This window comes from Panthera pardus, unplaced genomic scaffold (assembly GCF_024362965.1).
Source record: "Panthera pardus isolate Hobbes unplaced genomic scaffold, ASM2436296v1 HiC_scaffold_3, whole genome shotgun sequence".
In the NCBI taxonomy this organism is placed as follows: Eukaryota; Metazoa; Chordata; class Mammalia; order Carnivora; family Felidae; genus Panthera; species Panthera pardus.
Window position 1 is genome coordinate 30805160 of NW_026526876.1, and position 15044 is coordinate 30820203.

The window sequence follows — 15044 nt, forward strand, 5'->3', positions numbered from 1 at the left end:
GTGGGACAGTCTTCTCCGGAGGACACCTCCCAAGGGCCGCCCCGCCCGTGAGCCGGGAATCCTGAGCGCTGTTCCCTGTCCGCGGGAGGGTCGCGGCAGGGACGTCACAGAGGCGGCGACATCACAGGCGCCGGCGCCCCCCCCCCTCCAACCCCCAACCCAAGAGCTCACTGGAGGCGGAGGGGCAGCAACCAGCAGCCCCCTCCCCGCCTCCCCGACAGAGCCTCGGTCAGCATGGGGGTGACAGGTGGGAGTTGGCTGGCGCGCGGCTGGGCCGGGCGCCGAGGGATTTTTCCAGGCGGGCGGGGCGGGGAAAGGGGTAGGGGCGGGGCGCGGAGCAGAGGCGGGGATTCGGCCCGGGGCCCCTCCCCCCTGCCCCCAAAGCCCGGGACAGCCTAGAAGGAAGGTAGACCCCAGCCGACAGTCTTCCGCCCTCTGACTACCACGCCCGGCCTGGGCCTTGCGAGGTGCACAAGCTTGTGCCCCAGGGCTCACATGCGCACCTGGGAGTACAGGCCACATTCAGCAGAATCTTGAAGGGGTTCTGGGCACACGCCAAGAGTGGCCTTGTGCCCAGGAAACAACTCACGAATTATCCCAAACTGCTGATGACCCTAAAATCCCTTTCAGTCGTTCCTGATGATTGGAGCCTTTGCAGGGAGAAGCAGTGGGCTTCAACAGATACTGAGCGCCTCCTTTGTCCTTTGCACTCTTCTCTGTACCAACGGGCAAAGCGGTTTCCACTGAAATGGGGGCCTTCTTGGGACCTTCTCTCCCAGGAGGACACGGGCCAGCATTAAAAATGTGCCAAGAGCCAACAACCAGAGAGCTTTTCCCCTTTCCAAACTTGTGGAGTAACAAATTGATGCAGACACCTTAAATCACTCCTGTGACATTTACGGCACCCCCTTCAGCCTTTGTGTTAGGCCCTGAGTCTGATGAGTTCACTAAAAATTAAAATGTGGGTTAGACAGCTAGGTGTGTCACAGAGAAGAGGACTCAGGAGAGGTGAGTTGGCCTGTCAGGAGTGAGTAGGATTTTTCCAGAAGAGAGACTTTCTTGGTATCTGAAGTAGCCTGTGCAAAGGCACTCAGGCACAAAAGGGCCTGCTTGCTGTGCTCTGGGGGAGCGGGCTTTGGGGCTGGATACCAGGAGATGCCAAAAGAGAGCAGAGGTCAGACGACACAGGATCTTTGAAGCCACCCTGCAGTCTGGATGGGACCGAAGGCAGGTGTGGCGCTGCGGGCTCGCTCTGGGGTCTTTAAGAAGCCCGAGCTGGAGGGAAATGTGGCTGCAGTGCTCCAACTAGAAGCCTAAAGAGATGGCAAAAAACACCGTGGTGGGCCTCGTGGGCTTTGGAGCCAGTCAGACCCAGGGTCAGGTCATGGTGCTGCTCTTAACAGCTGTGTGGCTTGTGCAGTTTCCTCATCTGTGAAAGGGAGAGTCACGGCCGCTTGAGCCTAGAGTGGCTGTGAGGATAGAACATACGGGAAGCACTCAACATGGAGTGTCAGTGGGTAGTAATTGCTAGGTTTGTGTTGACTTTGGTGTTGGGAGCTGAGGAGAGGCAGTGGGGGTGGAGAAAGGGACATGCACAAGGTCAACGTCAGAAGTAGGGAGGTCAGAAACTGGGGGAGGGAGGGGGGAGGGGGTCACAAATAACCCAGGTTTCTAATTTGGGCGAAAGTTTGAAGGATTATCGGGGAGAGGGGCTTATCAGGAGTTGAGTGATTGGGAAAGAAGACGGGTCAGGCAGGCAGAACTGTGTCGGCCACACTAGAGTCGGGACACGCAGGGTGTCACCTTGTGAACAAATAGAGGACAGGCCACGTGGTTTGGCAGGGCGAGAGGGATGAGGAATGCATTTCTTCGCGCAGACTTCGGCTGACCATCCACCTTGCAGACTCTGTGTGCGGGGGCATCAAAGAATCAAAGTGGGCCGCCCACACACTCTGCCCATCTCTAATGAAGGGTCAGCAAGAGGTCCTGCGCTCAGAGGTCTGCAGGGGCAGGGCAAGCGAGACTGGAAGAGAGGCCGCGGGGTGGAGTCCTGAAGGTCTCCAGGAAGCAGTAAGCCCCGAGCGTCATCTCAACAGAAAACAAGGGACATTTCGGAGACAGGAGATATCTAAGGCTCTGACAAGGGAGAGGTCCCCTTAGGGAGAAATGTGCGATCGGTAACTGGAATTTGAGTTGAGAGCTCAGGAGAAGAGGGAATAAGAAATAGAGATTGGAGGGTTTCCTGTGGTCTAAGCCACGGACTTGAAAGCTCCAGAAGGCAGAGACTGGATGTTCATCACTGTATCCCCTAGAACACTGCGTGGCCCTTAGCACGTGCATAATATTAAATAGTACTGAAGAGCTTATTCAGTGATGAAAAGCAAGTATTCCCTATAGCACACCCCCGGTCTCATGAAGCACCCACAGTTGTTTCATTTGAACTGTTTTTCTGCCTAATTGCCTTCTTATCTTTCTACAAACTTCCAGACTCTTTCTTGATCAGTGCTAGACATTATCACCTTCCTGCTCTAATGGATCCACCTGCCCCCATCCTCCCAACATTATTTTTAGATCTGCTGATGCCTTTGTAAGTTTAATATACTCCTATATTTATTTTTTATCACTGTAGACAGTATCTTTTGATATCACACATAGTAAGATGTTCTTAGTGCCCCTGCCTTTCCCTTCAGCTTTCCTCCCTGCCTTTCACCTCCCAGTGTCTCTAACCTGTATTTTTACTTTTTCAATATCAAGGTTGGTAGCATTTACACTGCCCTATAGCCACAAATATGTTTTCCAAATTTTATTTATATGTTGCTTCTGAGGGTTGAAAATTAGTAAACAGGACTTACGTTATTGTGACTACGTAACTACTGTTTACTGCAGAACCAGGAAAGGTGCTACAATGACCTTTTCTTTCTCATACAATTTTTTGTTTTTCTTGGAGTTTCTAGTTGCCTTTGCTTATATTCTTTGGTGTATCATAGTCTTAGTTTTTACCAACCTCTACATCTAGTCAACTATTCTAGAAGATTTTCTTGATTTCAGAAATCTACTGCCCCAAACCCTTCATCTTCTTGCCTCTGTACAGTTAACATTCCTAGGACTTAGCTGCTTTCCTTGGGTGGACACACTATTTCCTTCCTAGGTCTCTTGTTTTACACCTGTATTTTGTTTTAGCACATTCTCAAATAACTTCCTAAAAAAAGAGGAAGCAAATTTCCTGAGTCCTTCCATGTCTGAAATGATAAGTTGGCTGGATATAAAACTATAGATTAGGGGCACTTGGAGTGGCTCAGTTAATCGACTCTTGAATTTGACTCCAGGTCATGATTTCATGGTTCGTGGGTTTGAGCCCCGCATCAGGCTCTGCGCTTGGAGACTGCTCAGGATTCTCTTCGTCTCTCCCTCTCTCTCTCAAAATAAATTAAATTTTTAAAAAACTGTAGGTTAAAAAACATTTTCCTCAGAATTTTAAAGGCAACCATTGTTGTTAACTCTGCCGCCTATATAATCAGTTCCCCTCCCCTTGTAGGTGACTGGTTTTTCCACTTTAGAAGCATTTAAGAATTCCTTGTTCCCAGTGCAATGAACTTTCACAGCAAGGATCTTTTGATATGTCTAGTGCTGGGCATTCACTGAACCCTTTTAAGCCAATGACATCACTCAGTTCAGAGAAATTTTGATTTTTCTTTTCTATATTCTCTATTCTTTCTGGATCTCCTTTTTATTATGACTCAGAATTGGACTGTCTCTTGGTCCTTTTCTCTCACTTGATATTTTGGTTCCACTTTCTGGGATATTTTGGTTCTACTTTCTGTGAAGATTTTGTTTTATTTTCTGATTCTTTTTGCCAAAAGCTCTTTTCCTAATTCTTTTTTAATAGCATCCTATTCTTGCTTTTTGGTTGCAACGTATATTGTTGAATATGTACATCTCAGAATCTCTTAAGATTTTAGAATACTTTTAAAGCTCCTTTCTGTCTCCCAAATAACCTCTGGTCTTCTAGAATCACCTTTTCTCTTTCTCTGTCAATTGCATATGGGTAGCTTCGTCAAATGTCTGATGATGCTTGACTGTTCATGTTTAAGAGTGAAATCACGAAAAGCTGATTGGGAACCTGTGACTGCAGGAGTGATTGCCAGGCAGATATCAATTTAGGATGATCAGTTAGGAACCAGATATATCTCTGTCCAGTTCAAGAAGATCAACAAAACTGATAAATCTCTAGCCAAACTGAACAGGACAAAAAGAAAGAAGACAAAAGTTACCAATATGAGAAATGAAAAAGGTGACATCACTACAGAATCTACAGATACGAAAAGGACAATAAAGAATATTATGAACACCTCATGCCAATAAATTTGCCAACTTAGATGAAACGGACAAGGAAACTCCAGGCCGATATTCACAAGCTTCACCTGTGAATTCTACCAAATGCAAGAAAGAAAGAATACGAATTTTATACAGACTCTTCCAGAAAATTGAATACAGAATACTTCCCAACTCATTCTATGAGGCCAACATTATTCTAATACCAAAACCTGACGATATAAGAAAATTATATACCAATATATTTCATGAACCTCATGAGAAATTTCTTTTAAAAAGCAAAGCAGGGGAGCCTGGCTGGCTCAGTCAAAACATGCAACACTTGATCTCAACGTCATGAGTCTGAGCCCTGCATGGGGTGTAGAGATTACTTAAATAAATAAATTTAAGTAAGCAAATCAAATTCAACAATGTATAAAATGATAATACACTGTGACCAAATGAGATTTATCTCAGGAATGCAAGGTTGATTTTAACATTAAAAAATTAATTTATTTCACCATAAACAGAATATAAAAGAATTATTAACAGAATAAAATATAACATTGTTCATATGCTATAACATGTTATATATAACGAATAATATACTAACAGACTATGAAAGAAAAACAGGAGCGCCTGGCTGGCCCAGTCAGAAAAGCATGCAACTCTTGATCTTGGGGTCATGAGTTCAAGCCCCCCATTGGGTGCAGAGATTACTAGAAAGAAAGAAAGAAAGAAAGAAGAAAAGGAAAGAAGGAAGGAAGGAACAGAAAGAAAGAAAAGAAAAGAAAGATATACAAAAGAGAAACCATATAATGATCTCAATAAATGCAGAAAAACCATCAGGCAAAATCTGACCTCTCTTCCTAATTAAAAACTAAGTGAACTAGAAATAGACGGGAGCTTCCTCAACCTGATAAAGAGCATCTATGAGAAAAGCTACAGCTAACGTTATACTTAAGTATAACAGTATACTTAAATACTGAAGGCTTTCTCCCCAAGGTCAGGAACAAAGCAAGGGTGTCCACTCTCAATTTTATTCAGCATTGTACAGAACATTGTTCTCAGTACAGTAAAGCAGAAAAAGGAAATAAGACACATCCAATTTGGGAAGGAAGAAGTAAAACCGTCTTGTGTCACACACATTGAAAGTAATCTCTATGCCCATCATGGGGCTTAAACCAAGGACCCAAGATCAAGAGTCACATGCTCTACCAACCGAGCCAGCCAGGTGGTTACAAGGTATACATTTCTATATACTAGCAACCAGCAGTTGGAAATTGAAATTATTTCACATACTACAGAATGTCACCTGAATCCCTAATAGAACATTCCCAAGTTGGGCACAGAGGTCCCAAGTTGAGCCAACCTCAGAATTTTGTTTCCAACCCCCAGAGCTGCTGTGAGGTTCACACCATAACACTTTCGCTTCCTAGCCACACCCCAGTTGTTGTTCGTGGAACGGTTTAGGCTGCGGCTGTTGATTAGATTGTCCAGGGAAATTTTGTAGGGCGAGCAAAGGTTCTGAGGTGAGAGGCCTGGAGAACAGCAGCACTGGGGTCAGGTGGAGTTGGAAACGGAGACGTGGGGAGGAAGCTAAGGGAACGTGGCCGTTGAATTGGTGCAAGATGTGGAAGAGACCACTGAGCTGGCTCTTGGGAGCCCCTCTGTGGCAGTACACTCCTAGCCCGGCCACGCAGGTGATCCAAAGCGATGCCCAGGCCCAGAAGGAACATGGATGCGCCCAAATCCCAGTCACAGAACCAACCTCTACATCTCTTAGGAAGAAGCCATGCACATTCTGATCCTTTGGATATAATCTTGGGAGCAATTCTTCTCGGCCAGAGCCAAGGTCATCATTTCCTGCCACACTCCAGGCTCGGGGGGGGGGGGGACCCAGCTTTCCCGCTGCCATGACAACTCCACCATCAACCCCCATCTACTACCCGGGGGAGCAGAGAATGGGACAGCCTGGTGCCCCTACCCCCCAGAGGATGAAAAACAAGCTTCCTCCATAAAAGATGCGAGCCTCCAGGGAAATGACTGGGGTGGGGGAACCTTCCCCAAAGCGTTGCTCAGCCTCTTCTGTAGGAGGTGATCGGAACCCAGAAACCAAATAGCTGTCAGCATCACTTCAGATCAAATCCCTAGGATGAGAACCTCGGCCTGCAGTGGGGGGGTGGGTGACCCCAGAATGTGATGGAGTGAGGAGCCTGGAGGAGAGAAAGGGCTTCAGGGTAGGAGAGGCCAGGATTAGGGTGAGCGCCAGATCTGAAGCCTGGCCAGAGAGAGTGGAGAAAAGGGGGCAGAGGAGCAGGAATGGAGGGAGACGAGGAAGGTTCTCGGGGGGGTCCCACGCAGTTACAGGCTCCTGGGTAGGAAAGTATGCAGGACAGAGGAGTTGAGAGTTTCTGGAGTCAAATCTGCATCCAGTTCCTGACATCAGCAACTATCAGCTGAGGGACCCTGGGCCAATGAACCTCTTCTCATTTTTTGTTGAATCAATTGAGATAAAGCAGAGAACGTGCCCCCACACAATGCCCGGGCAGCCTCGTGAAGGACGGTGATGGATCAGGGAGAGCTGCAGGAAAGGCAGATTCGGGTGTGGAGGGGAGCAAATGTGGGGCGTGGGGCTGGTGACCTTGGTAGGGAGAGCAGGGAGCCGAGGGGCAGGACGGGAGAGGAGAGAGTGAATGGGCTGAGATGGGGGACAGGGAGGGAGGCAGACACCTGCCTGGACTCCAGACTGCCCCCCACCCCCTGCCCTGGGACTGTCCCCGCTTGCAGCTCCCCTGCCCTCACTTCCTTCTCCCTGCCAGGTGCCAATGGATTTCCCTGCTGTGGCAAGGAGTCAGTGGACATTGTGGAGACGCAGTGAGAGCCAGTCCCCCACCCTCCGGGACCACCAACCCTTACCCCTGCCACCACCGCCAAGTCTTCGTATACTACGCCCCCCCAAGCCGGGATCTCCCTCCATCTGGCTTCTTTCCAAAATCTCCCCAGGGGCAGTATCCAGGCCAAAAGGTCGTGGGGGGAGTCCTACCACCCCCGCTTCTTCTTCTGCCTCCAGCCCCTGACATTAGTGAAGGACTGAGGGGTGGCGGGGCACACGGGGGGACATGGAGGGACTGATGCCTTCTCACTGCCTTGCTCTGAGGACAGAGCTACCTGAGGTGAGGGTGGGCAGATGCCCGAAGAAGGAGAAGGAGTCCCTGTGGTTGAGCACTGAGGGCAGGGGCCCAGATGGCAGCAAACTTCCAACAAGAACTGAGGGGATCCTACACACGCGCGCACACACACACACACACACACACACACACCCCTCTGCCTTTCAGATCTGCCAGGAGGAGGGCATTATCCTTGAGCTTCTCCTTCTATAGGGAGCCAGCCTCTGGGCACTGGCCACACTGACTCACTGGAACACTTGGTTAAAATGAAGCCTCCTGGGCCTCACCTCCAACTGACTGGGGTCCCTCTTTGGGGCAGGGGGCAACCTGACAAGCTCTCCAGGCACTTCCTAAACCCACTAATGTCTGAAAATAGCTCTCCAGTGGATGCAGGGACAGTGAGGGGAGTGGATGTGCCGGAGCCATCTTGCCAGGGGGCGAGGCCGGGGGCCTTGAGGCCCCCAGAGACCTCCATCCTCCTAAAGCATCCCACCCACCCCACGGAGGCCTGTCATCCACTCTGTCTCCTTCCGTCGTAGGGGCACCATAACCCAACACCAGTTCCAGCTGGCACAAGAAAAAGAGGAGACTGAGGTAACAGTGGGCCTGGGGCACCTCTTATGGGGAGGCGGTAGGTAAGGGGCAGGATTCTTTAAGGCCCGTCTTCCCCAAATCCCCGACAAGTCTGGGACCCTGGACAGGGCACGCTCACGCACAGCCACCCTCCCGCCTCCCCGCCCCAGGGAGGTCTCTGCAAAGTTGCACGTGTAGGGGGGGGAAGCAAGCAGGGAGGGGGTAGGGCAGTGTAGGGAGGAAGGCAGGAGAGGGGGGCAGGGAATTGGCGCCAGGGAGGACCTCAGGGCCAGGGGCCTCCCCGGCTTCATTTGAAATGTTTCAGCCGGAGAAAGATTTGCTAGAACTGAAGCCCGTGCAGAAAGAGGACCTGTACCTTAAGCCAAAAGTGGAGCTGGAGCCCGAGCCAAAGCCCAAGGACCCTGAGCAGCAGGAGTATAGGACAGAGTTCCTCCAGCCCTTCCCGCAGCAGGACATCAGCCAGTGGAGCGTGAGGTCCAATTCCAGCTACCTGAGTGCTGCCGAGGAGGGCAGGGCGTCCGCCAAGCATCGCTCCATCTGCGTGCAGACCTCCAAGCACCTCTTCTGGGCAGACAAACTCATCCAGGCTTCCGAACACAGCCTGCAACAGGCGGTCGGCAGGCAGCTGGACAAGAAGAGTACAGGTAAGGCCACCAGCCATCAGGACCAGCAGTCCAACCTCAAGGACGCCACGTGCTCCAAGCAGCAGCTCCAGAGCCCCCACGCCCAGCCAGCTCCTCCGGCCGCAGACGCCCAGCAGCCACCGGATCCCCACCCGGCCTCCCCCAGTCCCTCACCAGCCATTGGCCTGGCAGAGCTGATCAACTTTGCATCTTCCTTGGCCGTGGCCTCCTCCAGCAATATGGACTTGCCCAAATTGGAGCATGTGATCAAAGCTCCACCACAGAAGGCCGAGGCGCCTTCTACAGATCCTGCCGTGCCACCGGCCGTGGACCAGCCGGAGAAGGAAGAGCTCGCTAAGGAATGGCTAGAGAAACCACTTGAAGCAGGGGAGCCACAGAAAGCTTGGAAGCAGGAAGACAAGAGCTTCCCCCACTCTTACCTTGACTTCAACAAGCCGGGGGTCAAGAGGGCCACCATCGAGGGGGAAGTGAAGCTCCTCCAGGCACCGACCATATCCCCTCCGCCTCAAGGAGCCGTGGAAGAGTAAGCGAGGCTGGCCCACAGCTCCCCAAAAGAGCAGGGTGTGGGCTAGGACGTGTGGGTGGGCCCACTCTTCACACAGCTGGGAAAGTGGAATGAGGGGCTGGGGGAGGGGATGGGGTGGCCTGTGATGTCGCAATCTCAGTGGCCTCATAAAGGCTGCTGGAAACAGGGTTCCGGTGGACTGAGGCGAAGTGCCAAGGCCAGGGCTGGAGGAGGCCTGGGGATCATGGAGGGTGAGCATTCCTGGGCTCGGGCAAGGACCCGGGCTCGAAATGGGAAGGCCCATTCTAGCATTAGGAAGTTTGGTCACCCTCGTCAGAAATGCTCAGGCTAGCATCTGCCCTGCTGAGAACCTGATGGCCCTGGGCCCGGGACACACCGTGGACTGGAATGTGAGGGAACAGGGTTCTCCAGCACCCCTTTCTTCCCGGTGACAAACAGACACAACAGAAGGTCAGCTGCCCATCAGCGCGCAGCAGGAAGAGGCCCTCTTACCCCCAGGGCCCTCCTCGCAGAGGCCTCTGGGATCACCCCTCTCCCGGACCTTCCCACTGGGCCCCAAGTGACATTTTCTCTTTTACGTTGCAGCTCACTGCCAGGAACCAGGAAAGGGAGTCCATTATTGCTGAAAATCCATTTTAAGGTGTCGTCCCCCTCTTCCCCAGAGAAATGACTAGACAAAACCAGTAAAGCCTCCAGTGCTGCCCCCGGCTCAGACTTTTTGTGCAAACACTCCCGGACTAGTGAGCTCACCCAGCCGCGGCGTCCCAGTCTCGATTTTTTAAGGATGCCACCCTCCCCCTTTTTTTAGCTACCCTAGCCCCACCTGCCCAACCCACCCCCAAGGGCTCTGCCAGCCCTATTTGGCCCCTACTCACTCCCCACGGGTTGTTTCACCTCACTCACACCTGTCCAGAGCTCTCAGCTGGTCAGCAGAGACTCATGACCAGTCTCAGGGAGGCCTCGGTGCCCTCTCTGAGGCTTCGGGCTTCTTAGGTCATGATGTGGGGCTTCCTCTTGGCCTAGAGGCGGGGGCATGATGGGATCATCTTAGGAGAGAGCCTCCTGGAGGTGGGCTGGGCAGGTGAGGAGGTGAGTCTGAAAGGAGTTCTTCCTGCTCGGGGAAGGGATGGTGTCCAGGGGCTCAAAGGAAGGGAAGAGAGCAGCCAAAGGACTGGCCGTCCAGGGCCACAGCCTTGAGCTGGAGGTGTCTCAAAATGTAGGGGAGAGCCCGTACGTAATGGCGCACCTCCTCATGCGGTCCAGACACACACACACACACACACGCACCCCCATCCGCTGACCCCTAACATCACACAGGCACGCACATCCGTACATCCGCCCACGGACAGTCCCACGCATGCCGTGTGCACAAGCACACATACACGCACAGGCCTGTGAGCCAGACACACGCAATAAATACACACACAAATGCACAAGCCTCCCCACGTTGGGGAGGACAGGTAATGTGGGGAAGCGTCTGGAAGAGGCGAGATGGCAGCAAAGGAGGGAAGGGAATTCAGAATGTGGGGAAGGACATGGGCGTGAAAAGGGCAGTCAGGGAGAAAGGGAAGGGAGAGGCGGAGCCATAGCTGGGGCCCTGGTCAGACTCCAGACCTGCTGATGCCAAGGCTCCTGTCAGGTGAAAGCCCAGGCTTGCAGGCCCTCAAGAGCCTGCCCTGCCTTGAGGGGGGGCCAAGTAGGGGAGTGCCCAGGGCCTAGGAGGGTGCGATTAGGAAGGAGTGAACAGTTGGGAATGGGCCAGGGCCAGAGGAGGGGAGGGGTGCGGGCAGAAGACTGGAAAGAGGAAGAAAGAGAAGATGCAGAGGTATCTGGGGAGGGGCTGGGCCGAAGTGTCACGTGACCGTTGGGCTGCATCTTCCTGGAGTATCTGTAAACTGTGGTTTGTAAACTTGCATAGTTTGGAGGAGGAGATCCCTCCCTCCGGGGAACCTGGGTTAAGGTGGGCCACGGCCCCACCTTGGACTATCCTCCTCCTTCCCATGCCCTGACTTTGGGACTCTGAGGCCTGCTTCTCCCTGGGCCTCTGCCAGCCTGTGTTAGCTTCTGGAGTGGAGTCGCAAACTCAGATGCCTTAATCTGGGCAGAGACGCAAAAGAGTAAAGCAGCAGGTTCCCCAGCAAAGAGAAGCTGGTTTGTGGTGAGGGAGAGAGCGCACGCCTGTCTAAAGATGTTAAAGTTCACCCCAAAGCCAGCTTGGGGGCGGCGGGCCTGGGGCGCTGGACCAGCCTCAGACCCTGTGACTCTGCCTTTCAGGCAGCAGAAGGCAGAAGACCAAAAGAGCCCCGTCGTCGGCACAGAGAACGTACAGGTGACCAAGGCTGGCAAAGGGTCTGCTAGTACAAGCTATGCCCCCAGAATCCTCTAGATAGGGGACCGTGGGAGCAGGCTGGTGTGCGGGTCCTGGAAAGAGGTAGAGCTGAGCACCCGCAGGCCTGGTCCCAGGGCCCCTGGCGCCCAAGCACTCGGGTGGGTGGGCAGGGCCCTCAGCCCTGTCTTCTCCCTGCCTCCAAGGCCTCCACAGAAGCCTCGAAGACTGCCCCCACCAGACCCAGGAGAGGAGCAGCCCTGCAGGATGCAGAAGGGGAGGCCGCAGCAGCCTACTGCCCTGCTGACCCAGGTGGAGCCAGCATCCATCAGGGCCACAGGGGCTGAGCAGGCTTCCCCGAGGGCCAGGGAGTGCAAGCGCCTTGCAGCTACCCGTTTGGTGCAGTCTGGCTCAGGTTCTGGGTCTCAGAGGTAAGGGCAGGGACTGGAGACCAGGCCTGGGGTGCTGGGTCTGGGGCAAGGCCTGCTTGGCCCTGGCATCTCTCTGCAGCAGGTGTAAAGGCCTTTCCAACCTCTTCCACCCGAAGCAGAAGCAGCTGTGCAGATGAGAACCTGCTACCCATGACACCCCGGCAGCTGGCAGGTGAGGGCCCCAGAGCTAGGAGCGGGAGGTGGGGCGGGGGGGGGGGGGGGGGGGGGGGGGTGTGGAAAATTAGGGAATGCTTGGAGCCTAACTGCAAGGGATTGCCTCCTCCAGAGGTTGGGGTCACTGTGAGAAGTTAGTGACCATATTGTAACTGTCCTTCAATGCCAGTCTAATTGGCTAATCTACAATTCCAGGGCTCAGTGGTGTGTGGGGGGGGGGAATGGATTGGTGGATAAAAAGGTATTTGGATGGTGGATGGATGGATGGATGGATGGACAAGATGGAAAGAGGAAGGGAGGAAGGAGATTGGGAAAAAGGAAGGGAAAAAAATTAACCTGAGTTCCCCACCCCCCTGGGGTCTGGGGCAGTGGGGTTAGGGGTAGAAGGAACCACTTCTACATTTGGGGACCCCAACGCCCCCTCTAAGGTCATGCCCTAATAGTGGCAGGATCCCTCAAAGCAGAATCATTTTACTCACCATCAATAATTTTCAGTGCCCGCTGCATGCCGGGTCCCAGCAGGGCCCCTGGAGCCCCAGAGCGTCCCAGCTCCAGAGCCAGACTGCCAGGGTCCAAAGCCCAGGCTTGCCCCTACTGCTGGTGTGACCTTTGACATAAGTTTTGAATGTTTTTTCACACAGGCATATCCGAACATGAGTTTGGGACATGAGAATTGAATGGGGACTTTACACACAGCAGCCACTGCTGTTCTTTAAATGCTTTCATGCCCCAGGGGTTGGAGTGACCCGAGCCTGGAGTGATTCAGTCCCATTCTGAGCTTGGAGTGGGTGGATCTCTGGGCCCCCGTGTGCGGTTCACCTTGCTGCCGGCCTCCCTCCCTGCCCCCAGCGTTCCAGGAGATCTTCAAACTGTTCAGCCCCAGCCCGACAGGCACTGTGGACATGCGCAGCATGAGAGCTGCCCTGCGATACGTGGGTATCCAGCTGAGCCCTCAGGAGATGTGTGAGGCTCTGCGGCAGGCAGACCTGGACGGTGGGTGCCCCCATCCCTGGCCGCTTGTCCTCCCCCTCCCCCGCTTCTAGCCCTGGAGGCTGCCGCCTCTGCCCACAGAATCCCTGGCCTGGTCCTATTTTAAATCCCCTCTTCCAGGAAGCCTGCTCTGATCAACACATCTATCTCATAGCCCCTACACACTTCTGCTGTGTTAAATACTTATCCTGACTTGGGGCTCCCCGCAGGGCAAGGACTATTTTTCTCCCCTATTCAGCTGGGGTTGATGTTTGGCTAGAAGTGGGACTGGAGTCTCTGATGTCCACAAAGAACTGCAGGCAAGCCCCTAAAGCATATGTGGTGTAGGCCTTCTGCAGGGGAGGCGCCCCCAGGACCCCCTCCTCTCTCTCTTCCCAGGTGATGGAACTGTAAGCTTTAAAGACTTCCTGGGTGTCCTTACCGACAGCTACCGCCTGGCTCAGTGCTTGGGTAAGGAGCAAGGGCAGTGGGTGAGAATGGCCTGGCCTGGGGGAAGCTTCCTCCTCACCCTCCCCCATGATCTCTGCTCCCAGGCCAGGTGAGGAACAGCCGGTTCTATGACCCCCAGGGCCTACAGACCCTGTTCTTAGAGATTCTGTTCAAGCTGATGAGCCAGGGCTTTGTCCCCCACAAGTCGGTGCAGGAAGTGATGAGGTAGGCACAGAGTCCCCAACTTCAGGGCCCAGGATTGGGGAGGGGCAGACTCTGCCCCATGCAGGGGTCCCCTGAAGTTCCTGCCGCAGAGACGGGAACCCTGAATTCTGAGTCAGTTTCCTGGGTCCCAACTTGCCCCAGGCCAGAGACAAGTGGCTTCCTGTCCTGCTTTGGTTTCCCCACCTATGAGATGGAGAGGACTGGGGGAGGCGGTGTCCGAGAAGGCTGCCCCACTCTCTCCTTCAAGCTACTACACCAAGAAGCAGCGGGCTCTGCGGCCGAACCCAGGCTGGAAGGACAGGTGGCGTGACCACAGCGGCTCCGCGGGCGCTCCCGGGGGCCTCACCTTCTTCTGCCAGGCGGCGCGCCTCAGCGGCCTCTCCAGCAACGAGCTGGAGCTCTCGCTGCACAGACTAAACAAAGCGGGTGAGCCCCGGGCCGGGCAGGAACCCGCTGGAGGCGAGGGGGGCGGGGAGGTGAGGGGGACCCTCACTCAGGACCTGCTGTCAGGACTAATCTCTCCTTTTCCTCCTACCGGTTTGCCCGGTCCAGGTGCGCGCAGCCCCTACTCTCAGATCCCTAACTTGGCGAGGCAGACACCGCCAGAAAACAGGAGGCAGAAACGAGCCCCGCGCCCTAACGTCCGACTTCTCAAGTCCTGCCAGCCCAGCAGCCACAAGCTTGGGCCCAACCAAGGGTCTCTCAGCGCCGGTGAGAGCAGATAAAGGGGGCGGGGCGAAGAGGGGCGGGGCTGTGGAGAGGGGCGGGGCAGGCGGAGTGGAGGCGGTGCCGACACGGGGAGGACAGGAGTAGAGTGGAAGCTGGACTCCCAAGAAACCGGGACCAGGCAGACGGAGAAGTAATCCGGGATCACTCGGGGGCGTGACCAAGGGTAGGGCGGAGCCTACGAAAAAGGGGCGGGGTGCCCAGGTAGGAGGCAGGACTGGCAGAAATGGGACTGAGCGGGTAGAAAGGCTAATCCAGTCTCTAAGGGGAGCTGCCGGCTTGACCCTCCGCATGCCCCCCTCCGCCCTCCCACAGAGTTCGTGGGCCAGCCAGCAGACCACGTGCGCCCCTCGAAGTTGGCTCCCTCGCCCCCAACTCTAGTGCAGAAGCAGCCCTCCTCCCCCTCGCCAGCCTGTTTGCAGAAATCTGCTATGAAAAACGTGTACAAGTAAAGCGTTTGCGGAGAAAAACAGGCCGCGTGTGATGGGGCAGGCACAG

The 15044-nt window shown here is 54.1% G+C and overlaps 1 protein-coding gene and 2 long non-coding RNA genes across 4 annotated transcripts; 2 read left to right on the forward strand and 1 right to left on the reverse strand.

Annotated features, from left to right (window-relative positions):
- Window positions 1-224: 224 nt before the first annotated feature.
- Window positions 225-15018, forward strand: LOC109258175 (spermatogenesis-associated protein 21). Of its 2 annotated transcripts, none has more exons than XM_019434793.2 (12): window positions 225-247; window positions 7134-7188; window positions 8021-8075; window positions 8380-9242; window positions 11778-12002; window positions 12119-12174; window positions 13026-13169; window positions 13545-13616; window positions 13700-13820; window positions 14068-14246; window positions 14373-14531; window positions 14862-15018. In XM_019434793.2, exons 1-12 carry the CDS (start codon window positions 235-237, stop codon window positions 14996-14998), a joined length of 2079 nt encoding a protein of 692 aa, XP_019290338.2. In that variant the 5' UTR covers window positions 225-234; the 3' UTR covers window positions 14999-15018. The 2 variants fall into 2 exon arrangements, with proteins under 2 accessions (XP_019290338.2, XP_019290339.2); XM_019434794.2 differs by having other exon boundaries at window positions 12122-12174.
- LOC109258178 (uncharacterized) lies at window positions 6243-8985 on the reverse strand. The gene is made up of 3 exons (XR_002076220.2): window positions 8873-8985; window positions 8566-8700; window positions 6243-6527 (listed from the first exon to the last, which is right to left on the reverse strand). It is a non-coding gene; the product is annotated as an uncharacterized LOC109258178 (long non-coding RNA).
- Window positions 9436-11561, forward strand: LOC109258177 (uncharacterized). Its single transcript, XR_002076219.2, has 3 exons — window positions 9436-9475; window positions 9831-9885; window positions 11520-11561. It is a non-coding gene; the product is annotated as an uncharacterized LOC109258177 (long non-coding RNA).
- Window positions 15019-15044: the final 26 nt, after the last annotated feature.